At 35.8% G+C, this 17,880-nt stretch overlaps 1 protein-coding gene across 2 annotated transcripts in view; it reads left to right on the forward strand.

The window, feature by feature from the left end:
- The first annotated feature begins 496 nt into the window (after window positions 1-496).
- Window positions 497-17,880, forward strand: part of c4 (complement component 4) — a 37,333-nt gene continuing 19,949 nt past the window's right edge. For both annotated transcript variants that reach the window (XR_014534583.1, XM_083547728.1), the window contains exons 1-18: window positions 497-691; window positions 851-1,043; window positions 1,416-1,581; window positions 1,694-1,764; window positions 1,855-1,940; window positions 5,176-5,258; window positions 6,270-6,357; window positions 6,443-6,548; window positions 8,293-8,419; window positions 8,509-8,624; window positions 10,003-10,167; window positions 10,611-10,808; window positions 11,971-12,156; window positions 12,263-12,409; window positions 14,062-14,188; window positions 14,286-14,339; window positions 14,450-14,653; window positions 15,188-15,305. Coding sequence is in view for 1 of the 2 variants with exons in the window: in XM_083547728.1 (XP_083403854.1) it covers window positions 585-691; window positions 851-1,043; window positions 1,416-1,581; window positions 1,694-1,764; window positions 1,855-1,940; window positions 5,176-5,258; window positions 6,270-6,357; window positions 6,443-6,548; window positions 8,293-8,419; window positions 8,509-8,624; window positions 10,003-10,167; window positions 10,611-10,808; window positions 11,971-12,156; window positions 12,263-12,409; window positions 14,062-14,188; window positions 14,286-14,339; window positions 14,450-14,653; window positions 15,188-15,305 (2,342 nt within the window). In the remaining variant the exon portion in view is untranslated. The remainder of the gene's footprint in view (window positions 692-850; window positions 1,044-1,415; window positions 1,582-1,693; window positions 1,765-1,854; window positions 1,941-5,175; window positions 5,259-6,269; window positions 6,358-6,442; window positions 6,549-8,292; window positions 8,420-8,508; window positions 8,625-10,002; window positions 10,168-10,610; window positions 10,809-11,970; window positions 12,157-12,262; window positions 12,410-14,061; window positions 14,189-14,285; window positions 14,340-14,449; window positions 14,654-15,187; window positions 15,306-17,880) is intronic.

The raw sequence follows: 17,880 nt of genomic DNA on the forward strand, positions 1-17,880 counted from the left end.
GCAAATTATTGCATTCTGTTTGTATTTACATTTTACACAGCGTCCCAACTTTTATCAAAATAGGGATTATATGAACCAGATCATGTGATAGTTGAATGATTCTTATTATGTTGAATGTAAAGACTTTGCTTCTTGAAAGAATGAAAAAAAAACTTTTTGTGTCTGGTTCAACAAAACTTTTTTAGAAGAGTTAGTAGTAGGAAAGGTTCTTCACAGCACTTTGGAAATCAAAAATGTCTCTTCTATTGCGTCGTTGTGCCCCTTTTTGGCTTGTCCTGGCACCTTTATTCTCAGGAAATGTATGCCAAAGAGAGGTCAGATTAATTGCTGTTTTGTTCTCTGAGATTTTACTTTGCAAAGTCCAAGTTCTCCAAAACAAATCCCATAGCCTATTGCTCAATATTGGTTTGTTGGATGTCACAGCAGAAGCATCCCCCTGTAGTGTCTGGCCTAAAACCAGGACTGTATCTGGGAAGTCATGTGATTTCATTAGAAAAGAGGGGAAAAAAAAGAAAGTCCATCAGTTGGGAAATACCTATTGGGTCAAAGCAGTGTGGAAAACAGCTCTCTCAGTACAGATCTCGATGGTGAAAAGACCAGAGCATAAAACTTTGCACCAGGAAGTCAGAATGATCTTTCTTCTAGTTTTTGTGGCGTTGGTTCATTCTGCTGTGGAGGAAAAGGCACCAAAGTGAGTACTTTGAGAATTTTTGAGAATTTTCTACACACCATTGCAACTCACTACTATCTCATTATATCATATTTGGAAATATTTGCAACTTTGTCATGTCTTTTGCACAAAATCAATGTTGCAGCTTTGTGCCTGTGTGTGTTTGCACTTGTGCACCAGATTTCTCGTTATTGGCCCGAGCGTTATTCACTTGGGGGTGGAGGAGACAGTGAGTGTGCAACTGCATGAAGCCATTAAACCTGCCAGTGTAGTTCTGTATTTCAAAGATCCTAAGGGACATGCGCAACTAAGCGAATCAAAAACTGTGACCTTAAATGAGGATAATCAATATCAAGCTGTGGTGACACTTAAGGCAAGTTCATTGTAACTTATTTATCATCAATACTAAGTATTTTATATTACATATACTCCATGTGAAAAATCTCCACACTAAGTACTCAATATACAGCGAAGAAGATTTGTACAATGTATAGTATGCATATCTGATGCTGTTGAATTCTGAAAATCTCTGAACTTTTGTATAATGGAATATTCTACAGCAGCTCAAAATGAAAGTTTATATACATTATTTCCTCCGGAAGTCAAAGATTTAGGTTTAGGTTTAGCTGTAGATACGATTTGGTAATTTGTTGATTATTTGTTGATTATTTTTTCTAGTTCAGCAGTGTTGTTCTTATATGACTCAGGAATATAGATGTTGAAAAAACATTGTTTGCCTCTTCAGGTTGATCCAGTGAAATATATCAGTCTCACACATTCTGACAAAAGGTACATCCATCTGATTGCTAGTATAAATGGACATAATAAAATGGTTCATGTGGTTGTGTCAACCAGAAGGGGTTATATTTTCATCCAAACAGACAAGACAATCTATAATCCTGGAGAAACTGGTAAGAAATATGAGTTTTGCATTTGTTTGTTTATTATTATTATTATTATTATTATTATTATTCGTAGGAAAGTTGATTGTATTAATCGTTGTTGTTTGTTTTTACTCTTCAGTCAAATACAGAATCTTTACTCTAGATAACTATTTGATGCCTATAAATGATAAGATCAATGTCCAGATATTTGTGAGTATCGTGCTATGAATTTCCACTGGCACACAAATAACTTTGTGTAGTGAAAATCTGAAATATTATCTGACTGTAAATTCTTTGTAGAACTCCAAAGACCTGCTGGTCTACAGACATGTCCTGAATTCGGATCAAATCCTGCAGAAGACGGTCACTATTCCAGACATAGAAATGTAAGTTAAAGTTGAACTTTTTAGATTTCATTCAGTTTTCTTTGAGCAGTGTTTTTAACAATGGGTATTGTCCCAAAGCAGCTTTACAGACATGATTATAATATTTTAATTGATATGTTTAAGTTTAACCCTAATGGTCAGTGGAAAGGAAAAACTTCCTAAGATGATATGAGGAATAAACCTTGAGAGGAACCAGACCTCAAAAGTGAACCAATGCTCATCTGGGTGGCTGCTAATGTCTATTAATTTAACTTTTCAGTTTAAGTTGGTTTGGTTTTTAGCCAACTTTTAAGCAATTCAAGTTAAAACAGTTGATAACACATCAAACTATATACGTGGAGTCTCTATTAAACAGTCAGGTGTCTGCAAACATTTGGCAATATAGTATATTTACTACACGCATTATAGTCAATGCTATAACCTGTAAAGCCATATAATAAATTAAAGATGACAATAATATGTATATTATTGTGTTTAGTTATGTTCCTGAACCCCCACCCAAACCCCCCTGGGGTGCTGATATAATGCATTCATTAGGCATGATACCTACTGTTATAAACAATATACTTATGTACTTTCTATTATAATTAATTACTTATGAAATGCATAACAGTTGAGACAATTGTTATGAGCATATAATACATCAAGCCCTATTGTGCAGCGTGCATTTTAAATATGATTATAATGTGTTATAAGCACCAATTATAAGTACATCAGGTTATTACTGTACACGCAGTACATACAATGCTATAAACCGTAAAGGCTTATAATGCCTTGTGGATACATTACAAGTGATTATAAATGTGCTCATTAATCATTATTCATATGATCTTTATATAAAAAGCGTCTGCAAATTTATTAATACAGCTTTTATATATACAGTGAGGAAAATAAGTATTTGAACACCCTGCTTTTTTTGCAAGTTCTCCCACTTAGAAATCATGGAGGGGTCTGAAATTGTCATCGTAGGTGCATGTCCACTGTGAGAGACCTAATAAAAAATAAAATCCAGAAATGACAATGTATGATTTTTTAACTATTTATTTGTATGATACAGCTGCAAATAAGTATTTGAACATCTGAGAAAGTCAATGTTAATATTTGGTACAGGAGCCTTTGTTTGCAATTACAGAGGTCAAAAGTTTCCTGTAGGTTTTCACCAGGTTTGCACACACTGCAGGAGGGATTTTGGCCCACTCCTCCACACAGATCTTCTCCAGATCAGTCAGGTTTCTGGCCTGTTGCTGAGAAACACGGAGTTTGAGCTCCCTCCAAAGATTCTCTATTGGGTTTAGGTGTGGAGACTGGCTAGGCCATGCCAGAACCTTGATATGCTTCTTACAGAGCCACTCCTTGGTTATCCTGGCTGTGTGCTTCGGGTCATTGTCATGTTGGAAGACCCAGCCTCGACCCATCTTCAATGCTCTAACTGAGGGAAGGAGGTTGTTCCCCAAAATCTCGCAATACATGGCCCTGGTCATCTTCTCCTTAATACAGTGCAGTCGCCCTGTCCCATGTTCAGAAAAACACCCCCAAAGCATGATGCTACCACCCCCATGCTTCACAGTAGTAATGGTGTTCTTGGGATGGTACTTATCATTCTTCTTCCTCCAAACACGTTTAGTGGAATTATGACCCAAAAGTTCTATTTTGGTCTCATCTGACCACATGACTTTCTCCCATGACTCCTCTAGATCATCCAAATGGTCATTGGCAAACTTAAGACGTGCCTGGACATGTGCTGGTTTAAGCAGGGGAACCTTCCGTGCCATGCATGATTTCAAACCATGACGTCTTAGTGTATTACCAACAGTAACCTTGGAAACGGTGGTCCCAGCTCTTTTCAGGTCATTGACCAGCTCCTCCCGTGTAGTTCTGGGCTGATTTCCCACCTTCCTTAGGATCATTGAGACCCTACGAGGTGAGATCTTGCATGGCGCCCCAGTCCGAGGGAGATTGACAGTCATGTTTAGCTTCTTCCATTTTCTAATGATTGCTCCAACAGTGGACCTTTTTTCACCAAGCTGCTTGGCAATTTCCCCGTAGCCATTTCCAGCCTTGTGGAGGTGTACAATTTTGTCTCTAGTGTCTTTGGACAGCTCTTTGGTCTTGGCCATGTTAGTAGTTGGATTCTTACTGATTGTATGGGGTGGACAGGTGTCTTTATGCAGCTAACGACCTCAAACAGGTGCATCTAATTTAGGATATTAAATGTAGTGGAGGTGGACATTTTAAAGGCAGACTAACAGGTCTTTGAGGGTCCGAATTCTAGCTGATAGACAGGTGTTCAAATACTTATTTGCAGCTGTATCAAACAAATAAATAGTTTAAAAATCATATATTGTGATTTCTGGATTTTTTTTTTTTTAGATTATGTCTCTCACTGTCAGGGATTCACCCTGCCACGCCCCCCTCTGTAGCTGTCAGGGATTCACCCTGCCACGCCCCCGTCTGTAGCTGTCAGAGATCCACCCTGCCACGCCCCCCTCGATAGCAGTCACGCTGCTTCCCAAGATTACCGACAGCTGTGGCTCATGAAAGATCAGACTACATAAACTCACGTTCTTGAGTCACAGGCTGTCGGTCGTTATATTGTCAAGCTGGACAATCGCGTGGCTGCTCGACCGCCGGCTGTATATGCGAATTCCACTTCCGACTTGGATTACTCATTGCCGAAGGCTTTATGGATTATGCTTGGGACATTCGAACTCATAGCGGACAACGCGTATCGAGCGGATGTCTTTGTTTGTTGTTTTCAACGGCTTATGAGTGTTTTTGTGTTGTACGGTTGTTGAAATAAAAGGACAATGATCGGACTATATCGGCTTCCGCGTCTGCAGCCTGACACTCACAGTGGACATGCACCTACGATGACAATTTCAGACCCCTCCATGATTTCTAAATGGGAGAACTTGCAAAATAGCAGGGTGTTCAAATACTTATTTTCCTTCCTGTATATATAAAACATGCATTTGCACAAACTTACTCTTTTGATGCTTCAGAAATTAAAACGTTCACAGAAATCGTTCCTCATTGGAATCTGAGTTGTCACTTAAAAGGTCCTATGAGAAAGAAAAGACAATGTGGACAATATAAAACCAAATACACAATCAGAGCGATAATTAAAGACAACACTTTATAAATATACTGCACATCACAGAGTCATTGATCGAAGACGGAACGACTTGATAAAATTGATCTGACTGAGTGAAATTTTGTCTGGTTTCTTTTTCAGGGCAGGAAACTGGAAAATCACAGCTTCTTATTATGACTTCCCAAAGTCAGAGTCTTCTGTGGCGTTTGAGGTTCGAGAGTATGGTAAGTGTTAAAACCAGGAAGCCTCGGTGGTCTTCAGGGGGCTGATGCTAGTGAGCGAATTCACTGGATGTTTTCTTCGCTTATATAAATTCCATTTCGAAAGTCTACAGAGATAAAAAAAAAAAAAAAAGGAAAGTGGGGGCATGTGACAGCTGTGTAAGACTTCAGCACTGCCGGAAACCTGTCCAAAAAAAACTATTATGCAACAAGAATTTAGTGGCCCAGATTACATTCAAACAAATAAATCATGGGTGCAAAGTTCTACTGAAGCACAATTTTAACTAAAGGACCAAAAGTATGTTCTCACCTGATCATCACACTCAAATGTGGTTCTGCTCTAAACTGTTGCTACACAGTTGTAAAGGATGCATGTGTATGCTGCAGCATTACAGTTTCTTTTCACTGGAACTAAAACCCATACCAGTGAACACTACATAGACACGGTGTGTAAAGGTTGGACTGGAAGAACATTGACCACAATTAACTTTTTGGGGTGAACAGAAACGTCGCCTGGGGTCTCACCCTACATCATCTGGAGACACACAATTGTATATGATGTTTTTGGATGCAGTAGGATGAAATCTTTCCTTCACTTGAGCTAGGAGACCCAAACCTGTTCCAGCATGACAATGCGCCTGTTCACAAATTCAGCTCCATGAAGATCATGAGTGACCTGCTATAAAGTTCTGACCTCAACCCGATTGAGCACCTTCGGGATAAATTGGGTTGGAGTGGAAGCTCTTGAGTGGTCTGCTCGGAGTTTAAACCCTATTGGAACGAATTGGACCCCACACCTCCTCATCTCACCTTCATCAATACCTGAATTTACTAACGCCCCCTTGTGGCTAAATAAGCACAAATCTCCACAAGAACACTCCAAAAACTTGTGAAAATGTTTTTCAAAGTTATGTTTTAAAAGCACATACAAATCTTAAGTTCAGGTGTCCACAAACTTTTGTCAACATATTGTAAATATTTTACAGGTAAATAATTATCTGTCATTGTTTTCAGTTTTGCCCTCATTTGAAGTAAAGATCGAGGCTGCAAAGCAATACCTCTCGCTGAAATCTAATGATTTTCAGTTCAGAATCTCAGCCAGGTACGTTTCCTCTCACCCTGGGACTTTAAATAATGATCATTTCCTTGGATCGTGTATTCACGTTGCTGATGCTGGACGTTCTCAGATATACGTATGGAAAGAGTGTCAATGGGGCAGCATATGTGCGATTTGGACTGATCGACAGTAAAGGAGAGAAGAGTTATTTTCCTGGTATAGAAAAACAGATAAAAGTGAGTACAATGCTTTTCAATGCAGAATTGTGCATCCAGACCCTGATATTACTTACACAATGTATTACTGTATATTATACTACATATAAACTTAACTATACATCAAGATGAAAATACATAAAAGTAATATATATAAGTGTAGACACAAAATGTACTGCTTTAAGCAGATGCCACACTAGAATCTATCCAAAAAAGTATATTGCAGTATTTTTTAATGCATTAACAGATTTATATGCAATTTAATTTTACATATTTGATTATATGGATGATTATATCGAAAATAATGTATAATAATGGAATAAGGATGATGATATGGAATAATTATATGGATGATACAGACGATGATTGATTATAAGGATTTTATAGATGATTAATGATATAGATGATGACATGGACTGTTTGGATGATGATGGTGATGATTGCTAATTTGGATGGTGATGATAATGACTGACTGTATGGATCATGGTAATGATGATATGGATGGTAATGATGATGAGTAGTGTATGTATAAAGGTAATTGATGATGTGGATGATGGTAATGAGTGATGATATGGATGATGATAATGACCGACTGTATGAATCATGGTAATGATGATATGGATGGTGATGATGATGATGATGATAAATTCGAATGATGTTGTACAGTATAGATGATAGTGGTGATGGTGATTGATTATTTGGGTAATTATGACTGACTGTATTGATGATTGATAATATGGATGATGACATGGACTGTTTGGATGATGATGATGAAGGACTATATGTATTATGCTGGTGATTGATCATTCTAAAGATCATGACTGACTGTATGGCTCGTGGTAATGAGGATATGGATGGTGATGATGATGATGACTGTATGGATCATGGTAATGAGTGGTGATGGATGATGACGGACTGTATAGATGATGGTGGTGATGAGGATTGATCAGTTGGATGATATGGACTGTATGGATGATAATGATAATGATGATGATGATAATTGCTTTGGATAATGATAGCTTGTCCTGTATGGATGAAGGTGTTTGATATGGATGATGGACTGTATAGATGATGAAGAGTGATGATATGGATGATGGTGATTGATGATATGGATGATGACTGACTGTATGGAAAACTATATGGATGGTGATATGGAATGTATAGATGACTGAGATGATAATGATGATGATGATGATGATGACATGGACTATATGGAGGATGCTGATGATTATGCTGACAGACTGTATGGATGATGGTGATCATAATATGTATGATGACATGGACTCTATTGATGATGAAAGATATACTGTAGATGATGTTGATGGCATGGACTGTGTGGATGATGATGATGATGATGATGACATGGTTTGTATGGATGATGATTGTGATGATGGTGATTAATGATGACGGACAGTACGATGAAGATGATATTGATGATGGACAGTATAGATGATAGTTATGAGCGATGATATGAATGAGGGTGTTTGATATGGATGATGGACAGTATAGATGATAGTAATGAGTGATGATATGAATGATGGTAATTGATCATATGGATGATGACTGACAGTATGGACGACGATATGGATAATATGGATTGTGATGATGGACAGTAGGATATCATGGTAATGAGTGATGATACAGATGATTATGGCATGGACTGTATATGGATGAGTGATGGTATGGATTGTATGAACGATTGGTCTAGATGGTGATGTTACGGATAAAGATAAAAATTAACTAATGAAAATTTGTCATCATTCAGGTTGAAGATGGCCATGCAGATGTCATAGTCCTCACTAAAGATTTACAGTCTGCTGCAAAAAATCAGAACATTGAGCACATTACAGACCAGTACCTCTACATTGCTGCTACTGTTCTGGAAAAAGCAAGTGAGTCTCACACACAGTGAGAAGCTTAATCATACACACTGTTCATTTTTTCATGTCTGTGTGTGTGTGCGTGTGTCTTACTTATGCAGGTGGGGAGGTAGAGGAAGCAGAGAGCTCCTCAGTGAAGATCGTGACCTCTCCGTATGTCATCGATTTGTCAAGGACAAAGAAATATTTTACTCCTGGGGGTATTTTCTCCATTCTGGTATGTGTTTAAAGAAAAGAACTACTCCATACATACAAATACCAGAACAAGATATAAAGCAATGTAATAGAAAATAAATAAATGAATAAATACCACTTAATCTATAGCATTTATCATTATAACAGAGCACTATTGTTAGTAGTGGCAGCATTTTAATATGATCATTAGTTGTAGTATTAAAATATAAAGCAATATTATACCACAGACCTGTTGTTTTCTTTTCCTCTAACAAGCAGCTCTGACACTCATTTTTCTGTAAAGATTTACGTCAATGCATTCATTCTTATTAAATAAATTAAAGAAAGTGATATTTCTATGATCAGGTATTCATTTAATATCCATGGAAAGAGACTACGGTGTCAGTGCTTTGTAAAAGTCAGAGAAAGTTACATGTAACATGACAAACCAAAACCTTTTTTTATTATTCTTAAAAGAAAAAAAAAAAAGAAAGAAAAAATTCAATAAAATAAAGAATTTTTTAAAATAAATATACATAAGTTGTATATTAAGTGAAAATGTGTAGCAGCAGTAAAACAGACAGCAGAAAATTCAGATTACAATGATTGAATTATAACACTGGAATTATTTCACAATTACCCAAGAAATTAAGATTATATGTGTGGCATGAAAATCTCTAACTCTAATTATATCTATATCATTTATTCAGTTTTTTATTTTTTATTCAACACCAATTTAACACTTGTTTCTATGCAATAATATTTACATATTCAATAATGATAACATGGATGATGATATGGAAAGATTATATGGATGATATGGATGATGATGATTAATCTATTGATATGGAAAAACTATGTTCATCTTCTCTATCTACACTGTTTAACACTCAGTGGGAGGAGTTATATAGTTTGATGGCCACAGGCAGAAATGATCTCCCAAATAAAAATAAACTGCAAATAGTAAAAAATACCAAGAGTTTTCTTTAAAAATATATACACACACATCAACCAGGCATAAGATTATGACCACCTGCCGAATAATTTGTTGGTCCCCCTTTTGCTGCAAAAACAGTCCTGACCCTTTAAACATTAACATCATTAACTTCATTAGCAATCTGAGCTACAGGAGCTCGTCTGTTGGGATCAGGCTTCATCCCAATGTGCATCAATTGCCGCCTGTAGCCGGTTCTCCTTCCTCGGACCACTTAGATGATAGATATTGACCCATTAAGAGATGACATGGTGAAGAGATGGTGAAGAGCTCAGTGTTATTTGCTCATGGTCATAATGTTATGGCAGTGTTATTCCTGGTCGTTGTATATATGTATGCCACTGTGATATATATATATATATATATATATATATGGTACTTGACATCACTTTGTAATTCTCCCGATCTCTCTCCTGCTATGCTGTAGGGCACCATCAGCTTCCCAGATGGCACCAGAGCTCCTAATTTGAAAACAAAAGTCGATGTGACTATTGATGAAGTGACTACTAATATGGAGAGCACCGGGGATAGTAGTGGAAACATAGCAATCACATTCCCAGTTTTAAAGAAGACCAAGGAAATGTTTATCAGGGTAACAATAACAATGCTTTGACTCATGCATTAATATTTATTTTTCTAAGATAAATGCACAAACTTGTACAGCTGCACGTTTTCATGTGAAAGGATGAATCTTTCTTTTTTTTTTCTTGATCGCTTCTGTTTTTGCCCGTTGCGTTTATCTAACACTATAGTTCAGAATATTAATATTTCTTTCATATACAGAAGAATGAGTGTGTACTAAAGATCTGAAGAGTTTTTTTTTCTTCTTTTGTCTTTTTCGTATTAAAAAAGAAATCCTCTTAACCTGACAATATTGACACTTCTCTGGAATTGAATGCTGCTCCATAGACAATTTCTACATTATTTGTATTTAATTTGTATTTCACTGCAATATTATCTTAAGTGATATGCAATATATGGTATATTACTATACTACTGTTCCCTGCATTAACATCAGCTTCTCATGTTCGGCAGGTGCACGTGCCAGGAGATGATGACACAGACATCGTGAATGACGCTAAAATAAATACCAAAGCAATCAGTGATGAATCTGGCAGTTACCTGAGTGTGGAGGTGCAGCATCAGATCCTCAACCCTGGCCAAAGCCTGCAGGTCACATTGAGAGACATCACGACACCTGGGAATTCAAGACCCTCGCATATCTATTACCTGGTAAATAAACATAGGTGTTAAACATTATAATTTTATTTAACAGCGCATTTTAGAACAAAGCTCTATGATTTTACCTTTAAAAAAGTAATCCAGAAGTCACATGTAAACTGAGCAGAGGTGGTGGGATCAGGAAGGGGGGAATGTTTCCCACAGACAGCAGGGGGCAGTAAAGCTCAGTTGTGTTTCAGTAATTCCTGGGTCCTGTGAAAATACTGTGTTATGCTACATACCTGCTTAAAAAAAATTTCAATATTTTTATATTTCAAAAAGACAAAACATTTCACTTTTATCGTAACAATGCAGTATATATGTTGCATATTTAACAATTATGCATTACCTTTACAGCCTTCAGTTAAAATAACTTTATTACTTCTTTTTGGGTGAAGCAATCTTGTTCAGGAACTACTACCACTACTACTACCAGCACTAATAATAATAATAATAATAATAATAATAATAATAATAATAATAATAATAATAATAATAATAATACCATTAGAATCACCATCATCTATATTACTATATATTATCAATAATAGTATTACAATAAAAATATATAATAATAATAATAATACACCATAACTATTAATAACTACTACCACCTCCACCTCTTATATAAACAGTACCGCCCCTACTACTGATGCAAATACTACCTCTATCAAACACCACCACTAATATGAATAGTAAAAACACCACCTTGAATACTAATATAAGAAATACCACCACCACCATCACTAATCATAGTAATAATAATACCATTAGAACCACCACCATTACAACTAATTGTAATACTACCACCATTAATAATAATAACAACAACAACAACACAATTCCTACTACTAGTATAAATAGTACCACTACCACCACCACTACTACTAAAAAATATTACCATTAGAACCATTACTACCATTAATAGTATTAACACCACACTACTACTACTACTACTACTACTACTAATAATAATAATAATAATAAAGGACCTGTTACATATCCAATAAAGAGTCAGAGATTTTCTAAACATATTTTGCAAATGATTCATACAATTTAATTTGATCATCTTCTAAAAATAAAAATGGAAATTAAATACAAAAATAAAATAAGTGTTTAAAATAAGGAAATAAATGTTTTCCTTTACAGCAGCTCTGACGTTTTCTCTCTCCAGGTTGTGAGTAAGGGCAGAATTCTGCAAGCAGGCAGTGTGCAGAGAACTGAACTGACCTCCATAAGCCTGCCTTTCTCCGTAGACATGGTGCCTGCCTTCCGCCTGGTGGCCTACTACTACTCAATAAACTACAACATAGTGGCCGACTCCGTGTGGGTGGATGTGAAAGATGTGTGCAAAGGAAAGGTATTGAAACCCATATCAGTGCTTCTTCAGATCAAGATACCAAAGCTTAAGATGAATTGACAAAAATATCAATAATCTAACTTTTCTTTTTGTATGGTTTTTCCAGTTAGAAATAGTTCCGTTCAATGAACTGAAACCCGCGCAAGTATTCGATGTGTCAATCAAGACGGATCCGGACAGCAAGGTGGCGCTAAGTGCAGTGGATTCAGCTGTGTATATCCTTAATAAAAAGGGCAAACTGACTCCTCAGAAGGTACTATCTTAATGACAGTCTGGCAAAATGTTTATAAAATGAATACTGTAACAATTCTGTTGTCAGAAAACCAGTAGGTTTATAATGCAATATTACAAGTTCACTGTGTTTTCAGTGTTGAGATCAATTCTATATCTCATGGCTTAATTATAGAGGAATAGCAAATCAATCCGATCAAATCAATTAAAATCTAATAATTCAATAATATACATATTACATAACAATAATTCATTATGTATATCATTACTACTACTACTATCAATTCCCAACCACACCAACCTGTCATTCCTGGGCCCCTGAGAAAGGCCCTGAACCCCATAGCTGCTCAGTTGTAAGGAAGAGAAAAATGTGAGTCTGTCTGGAAAAGAGCATCTGCCAAATGCTATAAATGTAAACTTAAATGAATAACTACTACTACTTATTTTACTACTATCATTTCTACTACTTCCACCGTTAGCACTACTTACTACTTTTACAACTACTCCTGGTTATACTACTACTACATCTGGTCTATTTTTAGTAATACGTCTATTAATTCTACTGCTACTTCTACCACTACTTCTATTTCTCCTCCTACTTCTGCTACTACTTCTGCTTTTACTACTACTCCTACTTCTACTGCTACTACTATTACTTCTACTACTACTTGTAGTACTTTTACTATTACTTCTACAGCTACACTACTTCTACAACTGCTCCTATTTCTTCTCCTACTTATGCTTTTACTACTACTCCTACTTCTACTCCCATATCTCCTACTACTATTACTTCTACTGCAACTACTACTCATATATCTCATATTACTAATAGTGGAGTGGTAGCTCAATGGTTAAGGTGCTGGGTTACAGGTTGGGGGTTCAAGCCCCGGTATCGCCAAGCTGCCACTCTCGGGCCCTTAAGCAAGGCAATTAACCCTCTGTGCTCCAGGGGTGCCGTATCATGGCCGAAGAACGAATTTCACTGTGCTGTAATGTATATGTGACAAATGAAGGCTATTCTATTACTTCTACTACTACTATTACTTTTACAACTACTCATCTTTCTACTGCTATAATTACTTCTACTACTTGTAGTACTTTTACTATTACTACTTCAGCTACACTACTTCTACTAGTACTCCTATTTCTAGTACTACTACTAAGACTTTTAAAACGTCTACTAGTATTAATTCTACAACTACTCCTATTACTACTTTTATAACTACTTCTACTACCACTTCTACTACTTTTTCTACTACAATTACTTCTAGTACTACTCCTATTTCTACTACTAAAAATTGTAATAATATTTAATCTCTTATATTAATTGAATAATACCTAAATAAAGCAAACAACAATCTCTCTTCCCCTTAGAAAATTATAATTTTTAAACATTTAAACCTTGTTTTATTATGTAAAATGCAATTGTGTGGTCAAATGAGAAATGCATATGACTGAATTCAATGACATCATGTGTTTGCATGTCAAAAAAAACATCACATGCCATGCATTGGAAAAATAAACAAGTAAAAATTGAATGAATCAGGAAAAAACTGTAGGTGGAAAAATTAGAAGGGGAAACAAATTATTTGAATTAAAAAATAAATGCTATTTTTTACATAGCACTGTGATCTAATTAAAGAAGTAAATTAACCAACACTGATCTTCTTACAGATGTTCGAGTTTATGAACTCGTATGATCTGGGATGCTCTGCGGAAATAGAAAACTCCAGATCTGTCCTGGAAACTGCAGGACTCACGTTCATCTGTAACTGTGAAACAAGTTCAAATGCACTTACAGGTACCAAGTTCTCTTACAATAGACAAATGATCTGTAACTGAATTTTGTGCAGTTCTGGTTAATATTCTCAATCCTTTTACTTCTCTGACCTGATTAGCTCATAAATGCTTCAGTGACCATCAAAGACACAAGAGGGACCTCAATGCACTCGGTAAGATCCCAGAATGCATCTTGTCCTTGTGTACTATAGCGTATGACAAACTGCAGAGCATAATAACATTATGAAAGAAACATGAATTTACTGACAGCTGCTGTATTCAGTCAACAGCTACAAGAACCAAGACAGGAAGTGCTGTGAAGATGGAAGGAAGAAAGGGCTAATGACAAAGTCATGTGATCAGAGGATGAAATATTTAAAGCATCAGTCAAAGAGCTGCCAGGAAGCTTTCAAAAAGTGCTGCAAGGCTGCAACGGAAAAGAGGAAACAGGACCAACTGAAGAGAAGGATGGGCAACTTAGGAAGAAGTACAGATTTGTATACTTTTTTAAATGAATATTATAATTATTACTTTTATAATATTTTGTTTTTTCAACAGCATTTCTCCATTTACATTAACTTCTTCACAAATTTTTCATTCATATCGACACCCCAGCTTGAACTCTTTTAGAGCTGCTGATACAGGAAACGAATCCACGACCTTCCGACCAATCAGAATGGAGAATTTCAATTATTTTTCAAAGCGCGATTCAATACGCCTGCTGATTTAATGAGCTAATTTCATTATAATTCATTTCAGACTCAATAACTTATGGCTTTAAATCTGTAACGACTGCATAGAAGCCGATTAGTCTGAGGAGGAAAAGAAAGAAAAATCATCCAATTTGTTTAATTGTTTCCTCCCTCTTCATTACTAGTTGAAAATCAATTCAGAAACCAATCCTGAGCAATTTTTAAGATTTAAGATTACAGATAGCCTCAGATGTCCTGCTTTGTAAGACAGTGAACCAGGGACTATCAAATAGCACTCAGCTTTCTTTCCTTTCCTTCTTTCCATGCAGCACATGGCACTGGAATAGAGGAGGATGAGCTTGATGAAGTCTCCATCTACATTCGTAGTTTCTTTCCTCAGTCATGGATGTGGGAGATTTTGAATGCAGACACCTCGGGCAACATCAGGTACTTTGCAAATCAGACCTAAAATGATGCTTAATGTAAAATATTGTTACTTTGTCGGTAATATAGTTACATAAGGCAGCTACTTATACTATACAAACAAACATATTGGGATGCTTGGAACTTTTTCCATCTATATATGATTCCTATAAATGGAATATATAGCAGGGGTCCATATGGAATATTTTAAAACTATGGCCCTCACATTTGTAAATGCCCTCAAGACAAAGCCAGAGACATAAATTTAATATTAACATTTTCTAAATATGTTTTTATAAATATCATATTTAATAATAATAAAGAATGGCTTTTAAACTAAAATGTCTTTTAGTTCTTAATAGAGGTTGAGACACAGATTGTTGATTGAACTATCGGCAAAAATCCATACCAATAGTTTTTCCGGCTCCTGGTCCGCTGTCATTACGAGAGCCGCCTCTAGTGGCGAATCACTGACAGCACGTGCTGTTTGTTTTTACACGCGAGACTGAATGCTGCACGGAGAGCGCTATAATATATTTATCATTTATAATTTATTAATTATATAATTCATATATTCATATGTATTTCCTTTAGCACATTTTAATGATTAAGTTATGTTCATTTATGTTTGTCATTAATTTAGTAGTATTTTTCATGAAGTGGCATGATTGGTTGTTTTTTATACAGTATCTATTTTAAAAATGATCGGTTCATTATTGGTTATCGGTAAGTACGATTCAACCTAGCTATCGGTATCGGTAAAATCAGTCGACCTCTAGTTATTAACATAGCCTAATTATTTGTAAGATTCACTCACCAACCCTATGCATATATGGTAAGTAAATGCTATTTCTCACACTCTGTGTTAATAATTTATAATCACACTCTTGGTGTCAGGATTGGTTTCCCTTTTCTGGTTCCTCTCAACTCTCAAGGTTTCTTCCTGATACCATCTAAGGGAGTTTTTCTTGGCCACAGTCGCCCCAGGCTGCTCATCGAGAATAAATACAAATCAGTTTAAAAAAATACATTTTGTTCTATAGTTCTTACATTTTGCAAAGTTGCTTTAAGACAATGTCCATTGTTAAAAGAGCTATAGAAATAACATGTAATTTTCCAAATTAGGATGTGTGACACTTGTATAGGATGTCTCCGGTAGTAGTAATACAATTTTTTCGAACATGAATTACCAGACCCAAATCTGTACCAGCATCACAATGCTCCCTGTAAACAAAGCCAGTTCCATGAAGATATGCTTTACATGGGTTGGAGTAAAAGATCTTGAGCTTCAACCCTATTGAACACGTTTGGGGCGAATTGGAACACCAGACCTCTCCACCTTACATCAGTACCTGACTTTACTAACACCCATGTGGCTGAATGAATCTCATGCAAATCTCCACAAGTACACTCCAAAATCTAGTAGAACGTCATCTTCATCCAGAGGAGTGGAGGTTATTCAAACAGGTAAATGGAACTAATGGGGGGGATGTTTAAAAACCCATCTTAGCATCAATTGTCTAGACACTTTTGTCCTTATAGTGTAATTAGCCAGATTTTCAGTGGTGAAGGATATAATGCAGTCAATAAGGAATAAAATGTTAAAATATGCAGTTGTTTCAAGCTGAACCAAAAATCGTTGTGAAAAAGCATATATCAATATTGACCATGACCACCTCAGATATACAGTTAGTGTGAAATAATGACAGTGAATTTGCAGCTTAGGACATGCTTAAAAAAAAAAACGTGACTTAAATTATACTTGCTCAAAATCCGACATATTTGTCTTCTATAGCTGGGCCTGGGGGAAATACATTCTTAAGTAAGGGGAGTTTTACTCAAGTAAAAGTACCGTTACTGTAATGAAATTTTACTTAAGTACAAGTTACCGTTCAAAAAAAATCCATTTAAGTAAAAAGTAGCTCATTAAAATTTATTTAAGAGTAAAAATTTCCTGAGGGAATAAAAAAGGGAATAAAAATCTCAAACTAGTTGCTTCTAACTGAAGGAAAACCTTTACAAATAAAAGTGCAACAACAAAAAAGTATTAATAAAAAAACAATACAGTCCGTGACTAATGAATCTAATGTGAGTTATTCATTTTTTTATTCCTGTTTTTATGTCACGTACGATAACGAGAGAAATCGCAAATGCAGATTCAGAATGAGCGCAAGAATTGAACAAGTCGAATTTTTCGACGAATCAAAACGCTTCGATTGGACACTGCATTCTCAACCAAAGCGTGTGATTGGTTATACAGTAATATTGAAATCTAATGCAACATATATAACACTTTTCAAGTTTTTCTTTCCCTGTTTGACATCCTGAATTTCTATGCTCTATTCTTGCTGATGCATGACGGGTCAGAACTTCCGAGTCGGTCTGTGAAGCGTGAAGCTGTGAACTACTGCATGCGCAATAGTTTTTCCGGGACACAATTTTTTTTTTTTTCTTCCTTGCATTATTTTTATTTATTTATTTTTTTACTCAGTAACTTAAAATACTTAAAAATACAATTACAATACTTCAAACATACTTAAAATAAAAGCAAAATGACAGATTTAAAAAAACTACTTTAAAACGTAGCAATAGACAATAA

This window comes from Silurus aristotelis (assembly GCF_946808225.1).
Source record: "Silurus aristotelis genome assembly, chromosome: 8".
Lineage (NCBI taxonomy): Eukaryota > Metazoa > Chordata > Actinopteri > Siluriformes > Siluridae > Silurus > Silurus aristotelis.